Source organism: Pan paniscus, chromosome 7 (assembly GCF_029289425.2).
Source record: "Pan paniscus chromosome 7, NHGRI_mPanPan1-v2.0_pri, whole genome shotgun sequence".
Lineage (NCBI taxonomy): Eukaryota > Metazoa > Chordata > Mammalia > Primates > Hominidae > Pan > Pan paniscus.
In genome coordinates, this window is record NC_073256.2 from 32,756,111 (window position 1) to 32,776,925 (window position 20,815).

Genomic DNA, 20,815 nt, shown 5'->3' on the forward strand with positions numbered 1-20,815 from the left:
GTAATTCAGTTTCAGAGTGGTGCCAGGGTCAAAGAAACAGTTCAGCTGCACAAAGTAAATTTCAATAGTTCAAAACTTCTATTTGCATATCTGAAAAAGGATGAAAAGAATATAAATGCGTAATTCCTTTCCCATCCATATTCACTTTTCCAGGATCGGGCAAATAACTACAGTACATTCCAGTTTTTCTCTCCCTCTCCCAATCCCTTTCCTTTCCTTAATTATGTAGGTTGACCTAACCTTTCTTCAGCGAAAAAAGAAAGGGTCTGTAACTGAGGGACAGGGCACTAAAACTGCGGCATTAAAGTGGATCACACTTTGGTCCTATGAAAGATGCATGGTATAAGAATTTTGAAAACACAGAAATGTCCACATAAAATTTGTGATCTGTCCCATGTTTTATTTTATTATCTGATATAAATTTTATTAACAAAGTGGTGATTTTTTTTCATCTTTTTAAAGATAAAGACATACAAACATATAGATGAAATAATTTTCTCATCGTGAAAGCAAGGGCAAGAAAAAGAGGTCATAGGCAAGATGGCAAGGGTGATTTAGCAATGTAGTAAAACAATTTTAAAGAGTAAGTGGTCTATTTTGCATTTCAAATTATTTGCATACCAAAGTTTAACTCTGCAATTCCTTAAAACGGTAGTCAGTTTTGTGTGTACCTTTTAGGGGGTGAAGACATTAAGGAAATGACAGAGATCTGTATTTGGGTGGATGCCATGACCAAGGAAAGAACTTTCATACGATTCGGAGGAACAATATCTTAGTAAATTAGGGATAAAGATGATTCATTTTGTCACAAATGAACTTGCTATTTCAAAGCAAGTTCTTATTTATAGGAGACTACTTATTTCTTCAAAGGAGATTTCAATTGCTGGGCATATAGAACATTACAAGAGCAGATTATACCTAAATCTTTCAATTATTTTATTAATGCAAACCAAAGGAAAATTAGAGGGAAACTATAATGAAAGCGCACGGAAGGGTCAAATCATGACAATAAGTGATAGGCCTTATTGTTATGATGACAATAAACAATGAGCTTTTACAGTGAGGAGGAAATGTACTGTAAAAAAATTTGGATAGAGAACTATCTGCAGTATTTGTGAGTGGATATTCTTTTGATTAGTCTACTGAGTGTACGACAAGAAAAGCATAGAATGACCGAGAGATATTGGTCAAAGGCAGGGTTCAAGCTTCAATGCAGGGTACCAAGGGCATGGCAAACCCGTGCCATTAGAGAAGACCCCCTTGCCCTGCCCTTTATATTGCTTGTGTTTGTTTTTCTATGATTTTATTTAAGAAACAATGCCACGTCTAAAAAAAATTTATAAAACATCCGCCCAGACAATAAAAATATTCTAATTTATAATACATAAGAGGGATGGATTTTAGTATGACGATACCGTGTGTTTCGATTTTTAACAAACTGCTTATCTTTGTGCCGTGGTACCATGCCATTAATAAAATTTCTAACACACTATTTCTCAGAAATATTAGAAACAGTGATGGTCTAATGCATGAAACCTCCATAAACAAAACTAATGGGAAAGAATGAAGCGCTTTCTTCAGTTAATAAAATGTCTGTTTGATATTCGCAAAGAAATACATTTTCTTAATTTGAAATCCAGTAGACTAACAAAGTGTAAGCTGATTGGCACTTTAGAGTTTCAGTGTCTTGAGGATGAATTCCAAATTCTTTAGCTCTCAAACCCTGCATGCCTGAAGCCCTAAGCTGCTTTCCAAATTCATGTTTCTCTACTCCCTATTCTCCAAATATTTTTTTTGCTCGCACATTCCATGAAATCTTTTTTAAAAATATGGCATCTTGAATATTATAAAGCTGATATTTGAAATTTTTAATATCAACAGTTTAATAGTTGCAAGGAATAAAATGTCTGACACTGGTACAATATCAAGTGTAGATTTAAAATGCATTTTGTGGAATACGTCAAGGATATGGGGATATGGAGTTCTAGATTGAGCTTATCCTAATGATGGAATATGTCCTCTTTATCACCTAAATCATCAGTAAAACCAGCCTCTGTTTTTTTTTTTTTTTTTTTTTTTTTTGGACAGAGTTTTGCTCCTGTTGCCCAGGCTGGAGTGCAATAGTGCGACCTAGGCTCATTGCAAACTCTGCCTCCCGGGTTCAAGTGATTCTCCTGCCTCAGCATCCAAAGTAGCTGGGATTACAGGAGAGCACCACCACACCCTAATTTTGTGTTTTTAGTAGAGATGGGATTTCACCATGTTGATCAGGCTGGTCTTGAACCCGTGATCTCAAGTGATCCACCTGCCTCTGCCTCCCAAAGTGCTGGGATTACAGGCATGAGCCACCGCACCCGACCTCAGCCTCACTTTTACCAGAAAATCAAACCGGAAGCCGCCCCTACTCCTAATTCCCCAACTACAGAAGAGGAGAAAACGGAATCTCATCAGGAGGTTGCTAACCCAGAACACTATATTAAACATCCCCTACAGAACAGATGGGCACTCTGGTTTTTTTTTAAAAATGAAAAAAGCAAAACTTGGCAAGCAAACCTGCTGCGGCTGATCTCTAAGTCTGATACTGTTGAAGACTTCTGGGCCCTGTACAACCATATCCAGTTGTCTAGTAATTTAATGCCTGGCTGTGACTACTCACTTTTTAAGGATGGTATTGAGACTACGTGGGAAGATGACAAAAACAAACGGGGAGGACGATGGCTAATTACATTGAACAAACAGCGGAGACGAAGTGACCTCGATCGCTTTTGGCTAGAGACACTTCTGTGCCTTACTGGAAAATCTTCTGATGACTACAGTGATGATGTATGTGGTGCTGTTGTTAATGTTAGAGCTAAATGTGATAAGAGAGCAATGTGGACTACTGAATGTGAAAACAAAGAAGTTGTTACACATATAGGGAGGGTATAACAAGGAAAGGTTAGGACTTCCTCCAAAGATAGTGATTGGTTATCAGTCCCACGCAGACACAGCTACTAAGAGCGGCTCCACCACTAAAAATACGTTTGTTGTTTAAGAAGACATCTTCTGAGTATTCTCATAGGAGACTGCCTTAAGCAATCGAGATTTGGGAGCTGAATCAAAGCCTCTTCAAAAAGCAGAGTGGACTGCATTTAAATTTGATTTCCATCTAAATGTTACTAAGGTATAAGAGAAGTCTCAGTCGCCTTTGTCTTGTACTTCTGTGTTCATTTTTTTTTTTTCTTTTTTCGGCTAGAGTTTCCGCTATCCCAATCAAAGAATATACAGTACACATCCCCAGAATCCATAAATGTGTTCCTGGCCCACTCTGTAATAGTTCAGTACAGTTACCATTAATTGCATACAAATTTTACCTATCCACAATAGTCAAAAAACAACTTGGCATTTCTATGCTTTACAGGAAAAAAAATTCTGTTGTTCCATTGTATGCAGGAGCCTAGTTTGCTGGTTTGAAAGATTATGATGCATACAGTTTTCTAGCAATTTTCTTTGTTTCTTTTTACAGCATTGTCTTTGCTGTACTCTTCCTGATGGCTGATAGATTTTATTTGTTTCCCTATTTGATAGTATTAGTGATTCTGATTTCAGTTTTTGATTTGTTTTGCTTTTGTTTTTTTCCTCATGTAACATTGGTGAAGGATCCAGGAATATGACAGAAAGGTGGAATAAACATTAATTTTGTGCATTCTTTGGTAATTTTTTTGTTTCTTGTAACTACAAAGCTTTGCTACAAATTTATGCATTTCACTCAAATCAGTGATCTATGTTTGTGTGATTTCCTAAACATAATTGTGGTTTATAAAAAATGTAACATCATAATTGCATTCCTAACTAGAATTAGTATGTCTGTTTTTGTATTTTTTTATTATTATTAAAGTTTTAGGGTACATGTGCACAATGTGCAGGTTAGCACTTTGTATTACTTAGGTTATTTTGCTTTGGTTAAAAATGGCTCAAGGAGTAAAGCAGTCCCATTCATATTAAGACACTATACAAAACTGTAAATAAAATGTGTACAGTGAATTGTCTTTTAGACAGCTAGATTTGTCCTTTTATTCCTCCATCTTTATAGAAGGAATTTGTACTTCTTATTGCAAGACAGTCTCTATATTATGTCTTCTTTTGTGGTGTCTTCCATGTGAACATGTTTAAAATAAGGGAAATATGGTGGTAATAGAAAATTCGGAAAAACCAGGAGTAGCAAGCTTCAGAGTCTCAGGGTAGACCAAATTTCAGAAAGGGTGCCTTTGAAACTTTAGAATTTCAGATAAAATATCCATGTCTGTGTACCCCGTGGAAAATCTTGGAACACACTTAAGGGTATGCTTTTCTGGGCTTGAGACTATTGCTTCACAGGATTTCTCAAATGAAACCAAACTGACCTAGTCACAGCTTCCTGGACAAACGATGTCTTTTATAAATAATTTTTTTTTCTTACAAACATCAAGTGATTTTGAATTCCAATCCAACCATTCCTCATAGCCCGATTCAAATTTGTCCATATAGAAACATACAAGGTTGATTCATACACAGTAATTTAGTATAGAGGACCTGATTTCATTTTAAAATGTTGTCACTACTAATTGTTTACATGCTCAGTTCCCAGGTCTGACTTCTAAAGAACAGTAACTTTAACTGATAGAAGCAACTTCAACAAGCACCACCATAGTTCCAGAGTCATAAAAAACATAGAACAATATCATTCTGCAGCTGAAGTACTACCATCCTGTCCCTGGTTTTCTGTTATTTTTGGTGCATGCTACCGACAGGAGGATATGGGCGCTGAGTCAGTTACATTTACACAGATAGGAACACAATAAAGCCATAAAGCCCAGAAAATTCAAAGTTAGATCTCTTCAAATCTTTTTGGATCACATAATCTCCATAACTATTGAAAGAATATGACTACTATTTTTAGACCATACAATTTCATTCTAGGATCTAATTCACCCTTGTTTATATTGGTAAAAACTTGTGAAACAAGAATAAAAGATCAGGAATAATGAGGTCAGCTCTTATATATGCAAAGCATTCTGTTTGTCTAAAGTGATGGAGAAGTATATTTACAAAGATTTAATTTGTATTCTTTGAATATCGAATCATTCATTCACCCAATAAAGTGAATGTTAACTGAAATGTGTATTTTTTTCTGTATGTAAATACACTGTAATAAAAAGTTTAAAAATGTCACTGGGCACTTAATATATAAGAGGCAGTGTTGTATGAAGTGATCAAAACATAAGATTGCTGCTCTATAGAATTTACATATTTTGCACTTTGTTCTTTGGAATAAACAAAGTGTTTCATATTTTATAATGCAGAATCCATTACATATGTGACACCGGAAACAAAATATCTTGCCACAAACTTACTGAATGTGTTACTTTAGTAGCTATTAGTGGGGACAATATTTTTTTGAAGCTGTTGATGAAACATATCAAAGGGTCATGAAATCAATTTAGTTGGTTGCAACAATTCTTTATACATATATGTATACATGCCTATAATTAAATTAGAATAGATGCCCTTGGCTAGAATAGATTTGAAATGTTCAGAACGTGTAAAATGTGTTTCTTACTGTGGTTCAAATTCAAAAAAGATTGAAAAACACTAAACTAGTTTAAGTACTGCTAATATATTTTTTGTGGTCTGCTGCTAGAGTTTTGGGGAAAAAAAGTAATTTTTTAGTAAATCTTTCTCTTCATCGTGACTTACAGGATTCTATATAGCAGTAGTCAGCCCACGTACATGCAAATATGTGATTTTCGGGTAGTGAAAGAATATACTAGTTGGAGAACAATTTCTTTTGGCTTCATTATAAGAAATAATACTGTTGGTGCTTGTAATCCTAGCTACTTGGAAAGCTGAGTCAGGAGGGCTGCTTGAGGCCAGGAACTTGAAGCTCCAGTGTGCGATAATCACACCTGTGAATAGCCACTGCACTCTAGCCTGGACAACATAGCTAGAGTCTGTCTCCACAGAAAGAAGAAGAAGAGGAAGAGGAAGAAGAGGAGGAAGAGGAGGAGGAGGAGGAAGAGGAAGGGAAATAACACTGATACTTCTTTAAAATTCCTATCCACTGGAGAGTGGCATCAATATGATATGGCTCCATGTTTCTTTATGCAAACAAAAAAATTATAGAGTCAAAATACTAATTTAAAGAAAAACTACACAGCATGAATCTGAAGAAAACTATTAGAGTAAGTCAAGAATGTTTCCCAGAACAGGAATAATAATAGAATTCTATAGACAGTCCCTTCACCTTCTTACTGAGAAGACTGAGGATTCCTCTCACTATTGTAGGAATTTCCCAGTGGTTAAGGACATAAGGATCAAAGCTTGACAGACCTGGACTTGCATTCCTGCTCAACAACGTTTTTTCGTGATACTCAGATAAGTTACATAACTCCTTCGAGCCAAGTTCTCTTTCGCAGCTGTGACAGTATTCTAATGAGTATGCTAATGTCTACTTCCTATGGAATGCTGTTAGAACTGGTTGAGAATGTCACCCAGGCCCTTCAGCAATTAATACTTGAAAAGTACTTAATAATTGGTAGCAGGAACTATCCAAGATGTAGTAAAAGGTTTCCGTTACATAATTTTGTCTGCTACCCTAGGGCTGATTTTTTAAATTAATTAATTTATTTATTTTGAGACACAGACTCGCTCTCCCAGGCTGGAGCACAGTTGCGCCATCTCGGCTCACTGCATCCTCCGCCTCCTGACTTCAACTGATTCTCATGCCTCAGCCTCCTCCCAAATAGCTAGGATTACAAGTGTAAGCCATCAAGCCCAGGTAATTTTTGTATTTTTAGTAGTGACAAGGCTTTGCCATGTTGGCCAGACTGGTCTCAAACACCCGACCTAAACTGATCTGCCTGACCTCAAGTGATCCACCTTCCTTGGCCTCCCAAAGTTCTTGGATTACAGGTGTTGGCCACCATGCCTGGCTGGTCTGATAACTCTTAACAGTGGATGACACTGTTATATTATTTTAAGGAATTTAAAGATATGTAATATTGACTAGGATCTCAGTGTTACCCTTTTCTTAATATTTCCCTGTTACAGATTCTCTGCAATAGGTTGTTATTCACACAAATCTGGTACTTTATAGAATAGCAATCTGAGCTGATATGTGCTTCCTGTTTATTCTAGGTCTCCTATGTCATCATCTCTCATCTTTCTTGGGGAAAGACAAAAGTATAGGGTTATATCATATCTCTCTCTCTCTCTCTCTCTCTCTCTCTCTGTGTGTGTGTGTGTGTGTGTGTGTGTGTGTGTGTGTGTGTGTTGGTGGAGAGAAATATGAAAAACCACAGGTAATTCTTAAAGTATTTGTTTATAAAGGCAATTAAATTTGAGGTGATGAAGGGATCTTCATTTTTTTGTAAGGCTTCAGTAGTGTCTGAGAGACCTCACCAGTGACATAAAATGGTGTAATCTGTAGAAAAAAATACGCAGTAAGAAGAACTCCTTTTAAAGCTGCCCTAACATGCTTTTTTGTTTGTTTATTTTTAAGTCCAAAGAATATCGCACCTCTGCAACCAAGTTTGCCCACACGTATTATTTAGCAACTTCAAACTGTCTCCCAGTTTTAATGAGGGTCTTCTGTCATAGTATTATTTTTTTTTCCCCACTCTTAACCTGGTCCAAAGAGCTGACACTAACCCATACTTTCTTCTAAGTTTGCAGTCCAGCATTCAACCAATATAAATCAAAATACAGATTTTTTTTCTGAATATGTAAAAAAGATATTTGTAGAGTGTGAATTGTCAAAAAGCAATGAATCAGCATTGAAAATCTCATTCCAGTCATAGTATTGACTTTTAGGTTGCATGATTTGAGGCAAGTGAATTGCCATATACAAGACAATATCTTTTCATGTCTAGCATTAGGGATTAAGTAAAGTAATAAGAATAAAAATGCTTTGTAAATTGCAAAGTTTAACGTTAAAAAGAATTTGAACTACAATCAGTAGGTACGTGAATGGTTTCAGTGTTTATATCAGTGGGTACATGAATGGTTTCAGTGTTTACATCAGTGGGTACATGGGTTGGTTCAAGGGCATATCTGAGCCACACAAATTTGCATAAAGATTTAATTTACTTATGTTTGTATTTACATATTTTCCTCAGCTTTTAGTGGACCCAATTAAAGATGTCTGGCTCTAAAAATATTAAAAAGCATTTTATTATGCAAATGAGTGCTACCTTTTCTATGTTCACCACTGAGCGTCTCTTAACCAGCAGGATGCATGCAACCCCTAGAAGGACGTTTAGATGAATTATTTGCAAATGTTTGCAAAATGGAACAGAAAAAGGCTAAGGTCATCAAAATTGCAAACATTCAAGTCCCATTATGTCTAATGCTGTCAGAAATAGTGTAAATATTTGCTATGGATTAATTAAAAGAGTCTGTTTACAGGCACACAATGCAGAATCTACTTTTATGCAGATGACGTGTATAGAGGAAGAAGTGACTTGAGGTTTGAATTCTGGCTCACCTTGGAGTCCTGAAACTTTGGATGCATCACTTATATTTCCTAAGTCTCCAGTGAGTCATCTGCAAAATGGGAATAAAATGACCTACATTGTCCACCTCACAGGGTTGTTGTGAAATCAAATTCAAATCCAACTGAAGCTTGGCAAATTACGTTATATAGAAATCATTAACAATAGCAAATATTTGTTTTTGATTGCCTTGCTATAGGTTACCGGCTGGGTAATAATTTGGTAACCAAAGTGGACATGACCCCTGGGTTATTTCTAGTTCAGCACTATAGTCAAAAAGCAAACTAAAAAGTTAAAACTCTAAAGATTATGAAGCAAATGGAAGGTGTGTGTGATGCAAGGGGATAAGGATAAAAAACAGTCAAAGCAAAGTTAACCCATGCACAATTTAATAGTAACTCCCTTTTACAACTACTTTTGAATAAGAAGAAAATCAAAGTAAATATTAGAACTTACTTATAGATAAAAAAAAGTCAGAGTATATTATTAGACACATGAGATGTGGCCTAAACACTTGATAAAAACTTCATGGCCTAAGATAGATTTACTTGAAACAGAAAATACTGAAAAAAGAATACTCAATCATTCAATTCAATAAATCAGAAAAGTGACAATAAGTAAATATAAAAAAGAAAAGTAGAAAAAGGAATTTAAAAATATAAAAATATTTAATTGATTCAAACTAAAACTGGTTCTAAGTAAAAAAAATATAGTAGGAAGACAAATGACTGTTCAGAATGTTTAAATAAAAAAGAAAGAAAAACACAAAAAGGCAGCATTAGGTATTAAATGATATGTCTATGTAAAGGGAAAATTTTGTATGAATACAAAATGTAACAAAAGTGAGTTCTGTTGATTTAGAATATTAGAGAACAATTTTCATATAAAAATTAGAAAATTAGTCAAATATTTTGAGTCAGAAAAGTCTCCATGACTAGGCAATTTCATGATGGAATTAAATCATACCTTTAAGAACAAGTAATCCTATGTTATTAAAATTGATGTAATGTATAGGACCAAACTTAAAGTCTCTCAATGAATAGATTTAATAAAATATTAAGGGAAAAGTGAGAAAAATAAAATGAAATATAGGGAGAAAAAAACTAGAACTGAGTATATGCAATAATTCATATAAAATATTAGTAAACTTAATTCAACAGTTTATTAAGATTGCTACCTCATGAACAAGGAAAGTTCATCTCAATAATAAAAGAATACATCACCATTTGTATATCTTTTCAAGTCATTTGCTCAATATGTTAAATAAGAAAAATGATAAAAATCATCTTGATATCTACAAATATGTGAAAAAACATAATATGCCTGACTCAACTGTAATTTACATGATAACAATTATGCCTGACTAAAGCATAATTGAGTTAATAGAAGGAAGGACTTGTAGTCTCCATGTTACTTGACCTATCAGAGGCTGTTTTGCACTCTTTCAACCCGGAAACACTTCCACCTTTCTTCTCTCTTTCCAGGATATCATATTATTTTGTTTTTTTGACCTCTCACTGGCCTTTACCTCTTAGACTGTGACTGGCTCTTTCACTTCTTCTCAAACTCTTCAATATTAGAATGCCCAACGATTCATTCCATGGAAATCTTATAATTCCCATCTATTCTTACTTCCTTGGTATACCTGTCCAATCTCATTTATTATAGACACACACACACACACACACACACACACACACACACACACACACGCCCTGCACTTCCAACATGAAATCTAGACTTATATGTCCACCAGCATGCTCATCTAACAGACAAAATTAATAGTTCCACAACTGTGCTCCTAAGCTACCCCCACCTCTACATTCCCAATTCTTCTTTGCAGTGATTAGTGGCAACTGCTCAGACCAAAAAATCTTGAAATCATGTTACATTTTCTCTTCCTCTTAACATCCTCTATGCAAATTTGTCATCAAATCCTTTGACTCTACTTTTGAATCATACTCTCCTTGACAATAATGCCTATCACATAGTGAGGATTAAATGAGCTAACACATGTAAAACATTTAGCGCAATGTTTGGCTGGGAATAAAAATAATTAAAAATAATATTCCTTGAGTTGGCCATTGTGGTAAGGTTATATTGCTTTTATCTCATCTAAAAACTATAACAGTGTAGTCATTAAAATATTAGGTGCTACTATGAACTTCATCTTGCAGATGATAAAACTAAGGCAAAGAGGGGTTAACTAAAGTTACAAGTGCCAAGATTTGAAATCAGTTATTGGACTTCAGAGCTGTAGTGTATGCTGAATGTTAGCTATTATTAAAAATCATTATCTGTCAGATGAGCCACAGAAATAATAAAATTTCAAGGAAATTGCCAGATTATATACACAACACCCAAACACCCCAAATAATAGCTTTTCCACACAAGCACAGCGGTCTATGACAAAACGGAATTGAAAATCTATAAACTTAGACAATAAAAACATTAAACGACTAACAGGAAATATGCAATGCTTATAAGGAGAAGATTGTTAAGAAATGTTTCTGAACAACACGAAAGAGGTTTAGAAAGAGATGAGAGAAGAGCCAGGCTCCTCGATAGGGAGACTCAATACTGTCAGGTTAGTGCAAAAGTAATTGTGATTTTTGCCATAAAAGTCATGGCAAAAACTGCAATTGCTTTTGCACCAACCTGACACAAAGATGTCATTCTCCAAAAATTAAATGTAACCATAATTAGCTTCCCAACAGAATTTTTTATGAAACTTCACAACGGATTATTAAGTTTATTTTGAAGACAAAATGCACAATAGGCAAAAGCCTTTCAAAAATAGCAAAAACAAAGGACTCACTCTACCAATTAGAAAAAAAAAAAACTTCTTACAGCTAGACTTTGGGTTTCTTGCAAGTATATCAGTAGAACAGCATAGAGTTACTGGAAATAAATCTGTGTATGCTTGAGAATGCAGTGTATAAGAAAGGTTGTATTTCAATTCGGTAATAAAAAATATGACTATTCCAATTATGGTACTGGGGACTATTGGTTTTTCAAAAGAAAGAAAGAAAGAAACAAGGAAGAGTAAAGGCAGGAAAGGCGGGAAGAGAAAAGGAGAGGAACAGGAGGAAGAGGGAGAAGGGCAAGGAAAGGAAGAGATAAAGGAAGAAAGGATCCTACCTAATACTATACATCAAACTCCAGAAAAGTTTTTACAAATCTCCCTCACTCTTTAACAATTCTTTAAATTTTTTTGAACAACCAAGAATTTCATAATACAAGTTTATGATATAAAACATAAAAAGCAGAAGTCAAAAAAAAAGATTATTTCATAGCACCACAGACCATGAATCCCTACCCAAACCTAACCCATATCTCCAGAAACATATTCATGAAAGTCAAGCCCAAATAAACTAATCTGGATAGAGAAAAAGCAGACAGTACATAGAGAGTGCTAGAAAAAGCTCATAAGTATTGAGTACTATGTACACCACTGGAAGTATTCTACAGGAGAGAAAGTGCAGCTAAGAACGATGGAATTAAAATCCAGGTCTGGTTGGCACAAATCATTTAGAAACACCTCAAAACCTCAAAAGAGACAGAACAGTCACAGTCTGCCTTCCCCTTTCCAACCACAATCTCTCTAGCAAAACAAACAGAAGAGCTAGACAGTAACTCATCAGGAATAATCAAACTAAGTAAGTGCTTCAATCATTAAAACTTCAACATTATATAATTTTAATAAAACCAAACTCATTGACAGTAAAAAATCGTTATAAGATAAAAGAACATTGTAGACCAAAGGAAAATTCTGACATTCACTATTATACAAAAAAAAAAAAAAATGAATTAGAGAGTGTAAGGACAAAACTGACTTGAAAAAAAATAAATGAATGGAATCGTAGAAAAACTCTAGATGACAGTCACTTGTATTTAGAGGAATAATATAAAGAGTTAAAAATTATTCATGAAATTATGATAGCTGTGGGGAACAAAGATGACCTAACAAAAGAATTATTGCTTTCTCTGAAGTAGAAGAAACCAACAAATAAAACTGAAAAGCTATTAAGTGACAAAAAAAGTAAAATTTCTCTGAAATGAAAAAAGTGAAAAGGCAAAAATATAGCAGGCATCCAAGCAGAACATTCATGTCATCAAAAGGAGAAAAATACCAGGGTGCCCTTGGATTTCTTCTGGCAATATTCACTGCTTGGACTTAATAGTGAAGTGTGTTCACAAATCTGAGGCAAGGAAGGCATGAACCATTAATAACACTCCCAGAAAAGCATAAAGGCAACAGTCAGACACCCGAAGCATGAACGATTTCAAGGATTAAAAAACCAACTAGCACTGTTACAGTTCTTTCAGAATCTGTCTAGCAAATTTTCTGGCTTTTCCAGGAAAATCCCCCATGCGGGTAAATAAAACAAATCAAAACTAGCAAACAAAACTAATTAAGAATACTAGGAGGGAAGGAATGATTTGACTAATGAACTGAGAAATGGAAAATCCATAATATAAGGAAGACCACAGATGATGAGTAACTGTAGCCATTTATATGTAGAATCAAGACCAAAGACCCGAGGCAGTTAAATTTGCAGAACTGAATGTAAATATTATGAATTCTGACAAAGTTAAAGTAAAATAATTATCAACAAACTGGAAATGAAGAGAAGTGAGGACAAACTGGAGAGCAGCTAATCATCTCCAATCACACTGCAGGGAGTTAAGAAAAGCTGTCTGAAATTAAAACATGGAGCTAATGCATTCAGCTTCTTAATGGTATTTATAATCTTTTATTCTTAACCATAAAGACAAGTTTTATTTTAAAAAGTTCTTGTGGTAAAGAAATATTTAAGTTCAGCCATTTCCTAATTTATTTTTATTTTTTCGATTAAATTACATATCTTAATTACAGTTCACATATCTATATATTTTATCCTTTTATTTGTGCAAATATATAATTATATACCGGTGATATGTTCATGAAATGTTAACAGTATTTTTTTTCCTGAGTGTAAAGACTTTGGAGTGGTTTGTGTTTCTTTAAAACTTGACTAAAGTGATTACTGATTAATGTAAAAGCTTAAACTTTATCTGCATTAAAAATCTAAATATAATATGATAATGATAACCATGATAATACAATGATTATGAAAGCCTTCAGATGTCTATGCATATGAATTAGCTAGTATGAAAGAAAGAAACCTAAATAGACGAGATTTGCCGTGTTACCTGAAAGAGGTAAGGAGATTAGCATGTCATGTAATCAGGAAAGACATTTGCTGTGCTCGCCTGGCCCCATGGCTTTGTGTGTGAATTCTTTTATTATTATATTTATTATTACTATTATTATTATATTATTATACTTTAAGTTCTAGGGTACAGGTGCACAACGTGCAAGTTTGTTACGTATGTATACAGCTTTTTGTCTGAATTCTATAAAGAATAATTGAACACACAAGGTGCAAAACTGGTGGAACCAAGAACTGGGTTAACATCACAGTGAAAGGGACATGATGGGAAAAGCAGAGCCTTATTCACACCTCTGCTAACACGGGCATCCTGAAAACTCAAGACTGATGTGCTTAACTGTGGAGTTACTGGAATTTGAATTATCTGGTAGTAGTTCCTCTGTCACTACTTGCAGTCTGTCATGTAGGAAGCTGGGATCAGTGGCAGTGGTGAGATACCACCTCAACTAAGAGTCCTTGAACAGGAAACAAACAAACCAAGAGGGCTGTTTAGTTCGTCTCAGATAAGAGGTTCTGAAGAACTACACGATGCAAATTTTGCTGGTTAGAAGTAGTTAAATGTATGTAATTTGACAACATGACTACCTTGGACTCGTGTAACCTTGCGAAACATACTCCAATTAAGTGTTTTAAAAAGTCTGAAGATTAGATGTCCTAAATTCCCGATATTTGAAATGTTTTGGCCTAAAGTTGGACCAAGTGCCTTGAAAAGAGATGCAGAATGTTATCATCATTACCATTTATATAAACTAGCCCAGATTACACATCTTTTGTATTGTTCTTGTCTGAATAGTATTATATATTTAACTTCACAAATGTTCTATGAGTAATCTTCCCTGAGAATAATGTTAATTTTGAAAAAAATACATTGAATTCTAAGATATTTCCTGGATACACTATGATATGTTTTTCTGTTTACTTTTTTTGCTGGACTACTTGGGTTAACTTTTCAAAAGCACGAAGAAGGGTGTGAATTGCTGAGGCTAATCATAGAACCTTAAAAGTCTGTAGATATTTAGTGATGGAGAGAGGGTGAGAGGAGCTTGTAAAGTTGGCCCAGCCCATAGTTGATTAGGTTAGGTGGCTAGATGTGTATTTATGGGTGACTGCATTTTCTGTTCAATAGAAATCTCTTTATTATCTTTCCATGTGTAGGACTAAATGCCTGTACAACCACAAAGTAATTTTAAATAAGAAAATTCTGTATGTCAGAGTGAAATACTGGCTAAATTTAAAGAGAGCAACAGCATGGCATTAATAGAGGTTAAACATACACAACCACACACAGAAATCAAAATTATTCTACCCAGCATTTTTTTTCTCTCAGCTTCACTGAATCTTCCAAAGTGCCTTTCAGATTTTCTAATAGATTTCCTTACCTTAGAACTACACAAACTTTGGAATTTTATCATAAAATTGTTGACTATATGAAAATCCGTGAAAAGACTGAAATGTGTAACAGAATTTTTAAAATTAAAAACATCATTTCTGCTTTCGTTATTGAAATGTTTGTGTTCTTCCTTAACCTAAGAGTTAATTAAGCACTTTGATAACTTTCTACCAAACTCACTTAATAATGAACAAACTAAGGCTAAGAGAAATTGTGGCTGGCTTTATAGAAGTAAATAGTAAATGACATTCATGGACAAGTGAATCATAATGTGAGAGGTGCTTATAAAATATATTTTTCTCTTTATTTTAAATATTTATCCAACTTTTAGGTTCATAAAATAGTTCAGCCACTGTGGAAGGCAGTCTGGAGATTTCGTTCATGTTTATTTTTGAAGTGTATGTGCAGAGAATTTTCCAAGAAGTGTATGAGTCCACTCCTATTTCTGTTCTTGCACCAGATTTCCTGTCTGGCTACCAATGTGCCTGCCCATGCTTCCTAGTTATAGGGAGACAAACAATAATGAAGGAAGACACAGGAAGGACCAGCATCAGGGCTGGGATATGAAGCGGAGCATATATTCTTCAGTCAATACAGTAGGTTTTGGAAATGCTTGTGAACATGGAGTTAGCTTTCCCGGGAATGGAAACTAGGAAGCGCAAGTGGCTCCACCTCACACGTTAATGCTATAATGTTAGTGGACTCTATCCTCTGTGGTCCATAGGTGGAATCCACACATACTCCTGTTTCTCAAGAGAATCCTAACTTGACACCTGTTGTTATGCTCTCAGAAATGTCCTGGCTGAGAAGATAAATTCTACAACCTGCCTGCTGGTAGAGGGTTTCACAATCATTAAAATTTTGTTCCCAGGTAGCCACTACAAATGAACCTAAGTGACTTTAGAGATAAATCACTTCTGCGGTCCCTGGACTTATCAATAGGAGGCATTTTCAGAGAAGTTTTGGCCTATGCTTAGTTTCACTTGCTTCCTATGTTTAGCAGTTTCTTGATTTCCATGTATAAGTTTTCATTCCTTCAAATACTGCATTATTTAATAGTGCCGAACACAAGGACTCAGTAAATAACTGTCAAAGACGGTGACTTTCAATGAAAGTAAGACACTAACATGTGTAACCATGCTTTTTGTTTCTGCTTTTCACAAAAACAAAATAAAGCAAAAGAAATAAACTTTTTATTTTAAATTAAATACTTTTTAAAAGTTTAATTATGTAAGGTCAGGTATTCATACCTCTGTCTACTGTGTTACTTGTCTGAACGATATCCAGAAAGTAAAGGAGTACCAAAATAAAATTTCTAGCACCAGAGTAGAGTCAATACAGTATATTAGAAGCTGTATCAGTTTGCATATTTTAAAAAAGAAATTTAAAGTTAATATCCTAATTAAATGTTTTATGAAAAGCAATCCTTTGTTCTGTTTTCATTTTCATACTTAAGGAAAAATAACTTTAATACAAATTATTTAAATTATGGCTCACTAGGCAACCCATTTGCTAATCTTCTACATTGATTAAAATATTAAAACATTATTTTAGCCTAAAATAGACTTTCACATTTATGAAATAAGTATAACCTTTTTTCCCACTTTTATATAACACAATTTCCATTACTTCTATCTTAATAAACTTATTTCCACAAATACACATGGAAGAAAAATACCTCAGGGGGAATGCAATAGATATGAAAAATTCTACTAAGTTTTTGATATATCCAAGAATATTTACTGCCTTCTGAGAGGTAATGTACATAAGCCAAAATGAACAAAATCTAAGCTACGATCTTAATTTTTAGCATGCTTCTAAGAGATAAAACACAGGTAGCACATGTGAACACACTCATATTTGAAGGATAAATATTCTCGCTTGTTTTACATCACGTACATCCAGAAATTAATTTCTACATTAAAATTCGTTGTCATCTCTTTTAGAAAATGCATGTCTATTAAAGCTGATCAGATACACAGTATGTTGACTTAAAATCATTAATTCAAATCAGTGCCTTTTTGAAAAAATTATTCAAGACATATCAAATGCCCCCTTGGGATTTACTGTAACTTTATATTTTAATTTCCAGTGAAAATAGAGAGGCACATTTTATAGAGTAGAAAAGCCACACTGCAGGTTAGTTCAAAATGGTTCTCTAAGATTTGTCGGGTTGAAACTAACCTCCACTGATTTTTCAATGATGTTATCATTTTGATTTCTAAACATAGGTGTTTAGCTTAAGGAAACTAAACACATGCTGAAGAGATAAGGGGATTCTACCCTGCTATTTCAAGCTAAAACATAACCTCTAAATTATCTTTTAGAGTAAGCCAAAGCCAGTATCACATACCTTTCGAGAATGAATTTCTTTCACATACAATGGAAGTAGAAACTCAGATATACCTTCAAGTCGGATTCCCTTCTTGGTGACTCTCAGATTTCCCATACCATCCTACAAGCAATGAAATATAGTTCACTTTTAGGTTAATTGGAGAATGAATATCTGGCCATAATTTTCTTAGGCCTAAATTGAGAAAACAGTGAGCTCAAATCAGTGATGATTTAAGGAAAATGAGAGATTGAATCCACTTAATTAATGTTTGCAGCACTATGCATGCATATAGAGGCTCTATTTAAAATGAACAGGAAAAGAGGATTTAAAGGACTTCGTCTTCTTTGAGCTCTACCAGGGACTAGGATTTGTCCATGAATAAATCCTTTAGTTTCTTCATGCATCAGTCAGTTCAACTATTTATTTTGTATAATGATGCTTGCTACCTGACTGTTGGAAATAACTTTGTTTGCAGAGAAATCTAGTAATATTTTTACATTACAGTTACACAAATAACTCTAAAATATTCAGAGTCACATCTGTACAACAATTTTAACAAGTAATTAATGATTGTCTGATATTAGTAACCATGATGTTCCAGTGTTCAAACCATGAGTAGGTGTCTGTCAGATCCTTTAGAAAAGAGCAGTTTTTGAGAAGGATAAAACAGGTACACAAATAATGCTTATGAGACAGAATAAAGTAACTAAACAGAGTGCTACTGGGAATTAAAGAAAGGAGGTTTTATATCTGATAAGATAGTAAACCATTTCTCATGGAAGAGACTGACTACGATAAAGTTGTTAAGAATGTGGAATTTCAATAGGGAAGGTCCCTGGAGGGTGGAACAAAATGAATATTCTGGCAACATTTAGAAAACAGCATCTGATCTCACTAATGTATGACATTTCTACTTTTGAATATTGGGAGAGAAAGCAATGGAGAGTACATTTTGGAGCCGGAGAAAGGAAAGGCATACATATAACTTAAGGAGAATGTACTTAAGTCAGATTCCAAAAGAAGACACTATAAAGGTTCTTACATAGTTAAATATCTTGAAATGATTGGAGGCAGGCTTCAAGAAGATTAATCTGGCAGAAGTACTGTTTAGGGCTAACTGATAGAGTATTACTAGTAATGCATAATTGCATAGTAGTTTGAGGAATATGGTGGAAGAAAAATTTACAGACTTGTTGACTAATTTTATGTGTAGACACAGAAAGGAAGAACTTTCAAGATTCATCCAAGGTTTCACAACTAAGCATGAATAAGAAAATACAGTGACTTTAAAAACTGAAATAGTAACATTTGTAGGCTCAATCCCAAAGCAAATTTAGCTTTTCACTTTCTAACATTATATCTTCATTGTAAAATTGGTTATATATATATATATATAATCATATATAACAGATTATATATAATCATAATCATATATAATAGATTATATATAATCATAATCATATATAATAGATTATATATAATCATAATCATATATAATCAATCATATATAATCACATATAGTTGATTATATATAATATATACTTAATCATGTATATAATCACATATAATCAATGATATATAATCATATTTTAATTATAGGACAATACATAATCATATATAATTACATATACACATCTGTATACACACACACACACACACACACACACACACACATATATATATCAACCAGCACATCCACAGAAAGGAATGAGGACGTGGGACCGGCGCGGTGGCTCATGCCTGTAAAATCCCAGTACTTCGGAAGGTCGAGGTGGGCGGATCACGAGGTCAGGAGATCAAGACCATTCTGGCTAACACGGTGAAACCCTGTCTCTACTAAAAATACAAAAAATTAGCCGGGCGTGGTGGCAGGCGCCTGTAGTCCCAGCTACTCGGAAGGCTGAGGCAGGAGAATGGCACGAACCCGGGAGGCGGAGCCACAAATGAGCCGAGATCGCTCCACTGAACTCCTGCCTGGGCGAAAGAGTGAGACTCCGTCTCAAAAAAAAAAAAAAAAAAAAAAAAAGGATGAGGACGTGTCAAGAAATACTTGAATCTGTCATTATGGATAAGCGAGCCCAACGTAGACAGATGTATATAAAACCAAGGATAAATTCTTGGATGATGTCAATGGGTTGGGAAAATATCTTTTATGTATTCAGGGATGCTGTGATCAGTATCAGAGGAAAGTTGAGGGAATATAATGGCCTAACCCCTCCAAAAGAGAAAGCCATTGAGGTAGAATTATATAACATTATGATATCAGCAACAGAAAATATGTTATAGAAAAATTTTGAAGAGAGAAAAAAATGAATAGGATTTAACTAAGAATTGAAGGACTCTTTAAATTTTTTTAAAAGCCAGACTAAATGATAATGACCACAGAGCAAGAGGGACATTTGGAGGTGACGATGTCTGGATTGCCCCATAGAAGGAGAAAGTAAGAGATTTGGGTTAAATTAAAATTAGGATGAGAGTGAAGAAATCTGTTCCTTGAGGCAAGTGAAAAAGTCAAAACTGATGCTGGAAATGCCTTACAGGGAACCAACCCAAAATGAATGAACGATTTCAAGTGGAATTGAAGAGTTATTCAGATGAGAAAATACATACATTTCTGTTGGGATGATAATACATCCTGGTTTCTCTGAGAAAGGGCTGATTTACACCAGTTTTATAGTATCCTCTTACATTTTCAAAAATAAAAAGTGGCTCAGATTTAGACATTCAATTACATTACCACCCACTTACTGGCTCTAATAAGTGTGGTTTTGCAGCACTGTAGTTATTTAAGAACAGAAACAGAACTGACAGTGAGAGAAACTCAAAAGTGAGGATTTGCTAGACAGGAATGATAGAAAGTCATAAAGATGTGGTATTCTTAAAGTGGCAAAAAAAAATAGATGTTTTCAAATGACTAACCATTATTTTTCTCATTGAAGCATGACAAGGAAAGTCAGAAGTGGGGTTGGGTTACCAAAATGGTGCACAGTCAAAGAATGGCAAATGGTGATAAACTAATGATGAAGGTCAATGGATGTTCAGAAATATGGCAATTATAATATAAAGACAGGTTTATCACCAGAAAGCGTAATTTTGGATTCGGAGATCTTGAAGTTCAGAGCATTTTCAGGCATGATAAGACTTACAGAACACCCCAGGGGTGGAGGTAGATTTAAGAAGACAGAGAATTATCTGGTATTCAGGAAACCAAGAGTATTAATTAGAACCTGTAACATGACATGGGCCTTTAAAACACTATTTTGTATAAGTGGAATTTTCTGGACTGAATTTCACACAGTGACTGTCCATATATATTCTTAAATGCCTGCCGGAAGAAAATGTTCTGAAGTGCTCTCCTTAGAGT

At 34.5% G+C, this 20,815-nt stretch overlaps 1 protein-coding gene, 1 non-coding gene and 1 pseudogene across 2 annotated transcripts in view; 2 read left to right on the plus strand and 1 right to left on the minus strand.

Moving 5' to 3' along the window:
- SGCZ (sarcoglycan zeta) overlaps positions 1-20,815 on the minus strand; it is a 1,177,568-nt gene that overhangs the window by 224,620 nt on the left and 932,133 nt on the right. The window contains exon 3 of the mRNA XM_063606664.1: positions 17,470-17,571. Within this exon, the coding sequence (XP_063462734.1) occupies positions 17,470-17,571 (102 nt within the window). The remainder of the gene's footprint in view (positions 1-17,469; positions 17,572-20,815) is intronic.
- Positions 1,054-4,743, plus strand: LOC103784237 (eukaryotic translation initiation factor 4E-like; annotated as a pseudogene).
- Positions 12,820-12,881, plus strand: LOC112440748 (U7 small nuclear RNA). The gene has a single exon (XR_003028762.1). It is a non-coding gene; the product is annotated as a U7 small nuclear RNA (small nuclear RNA).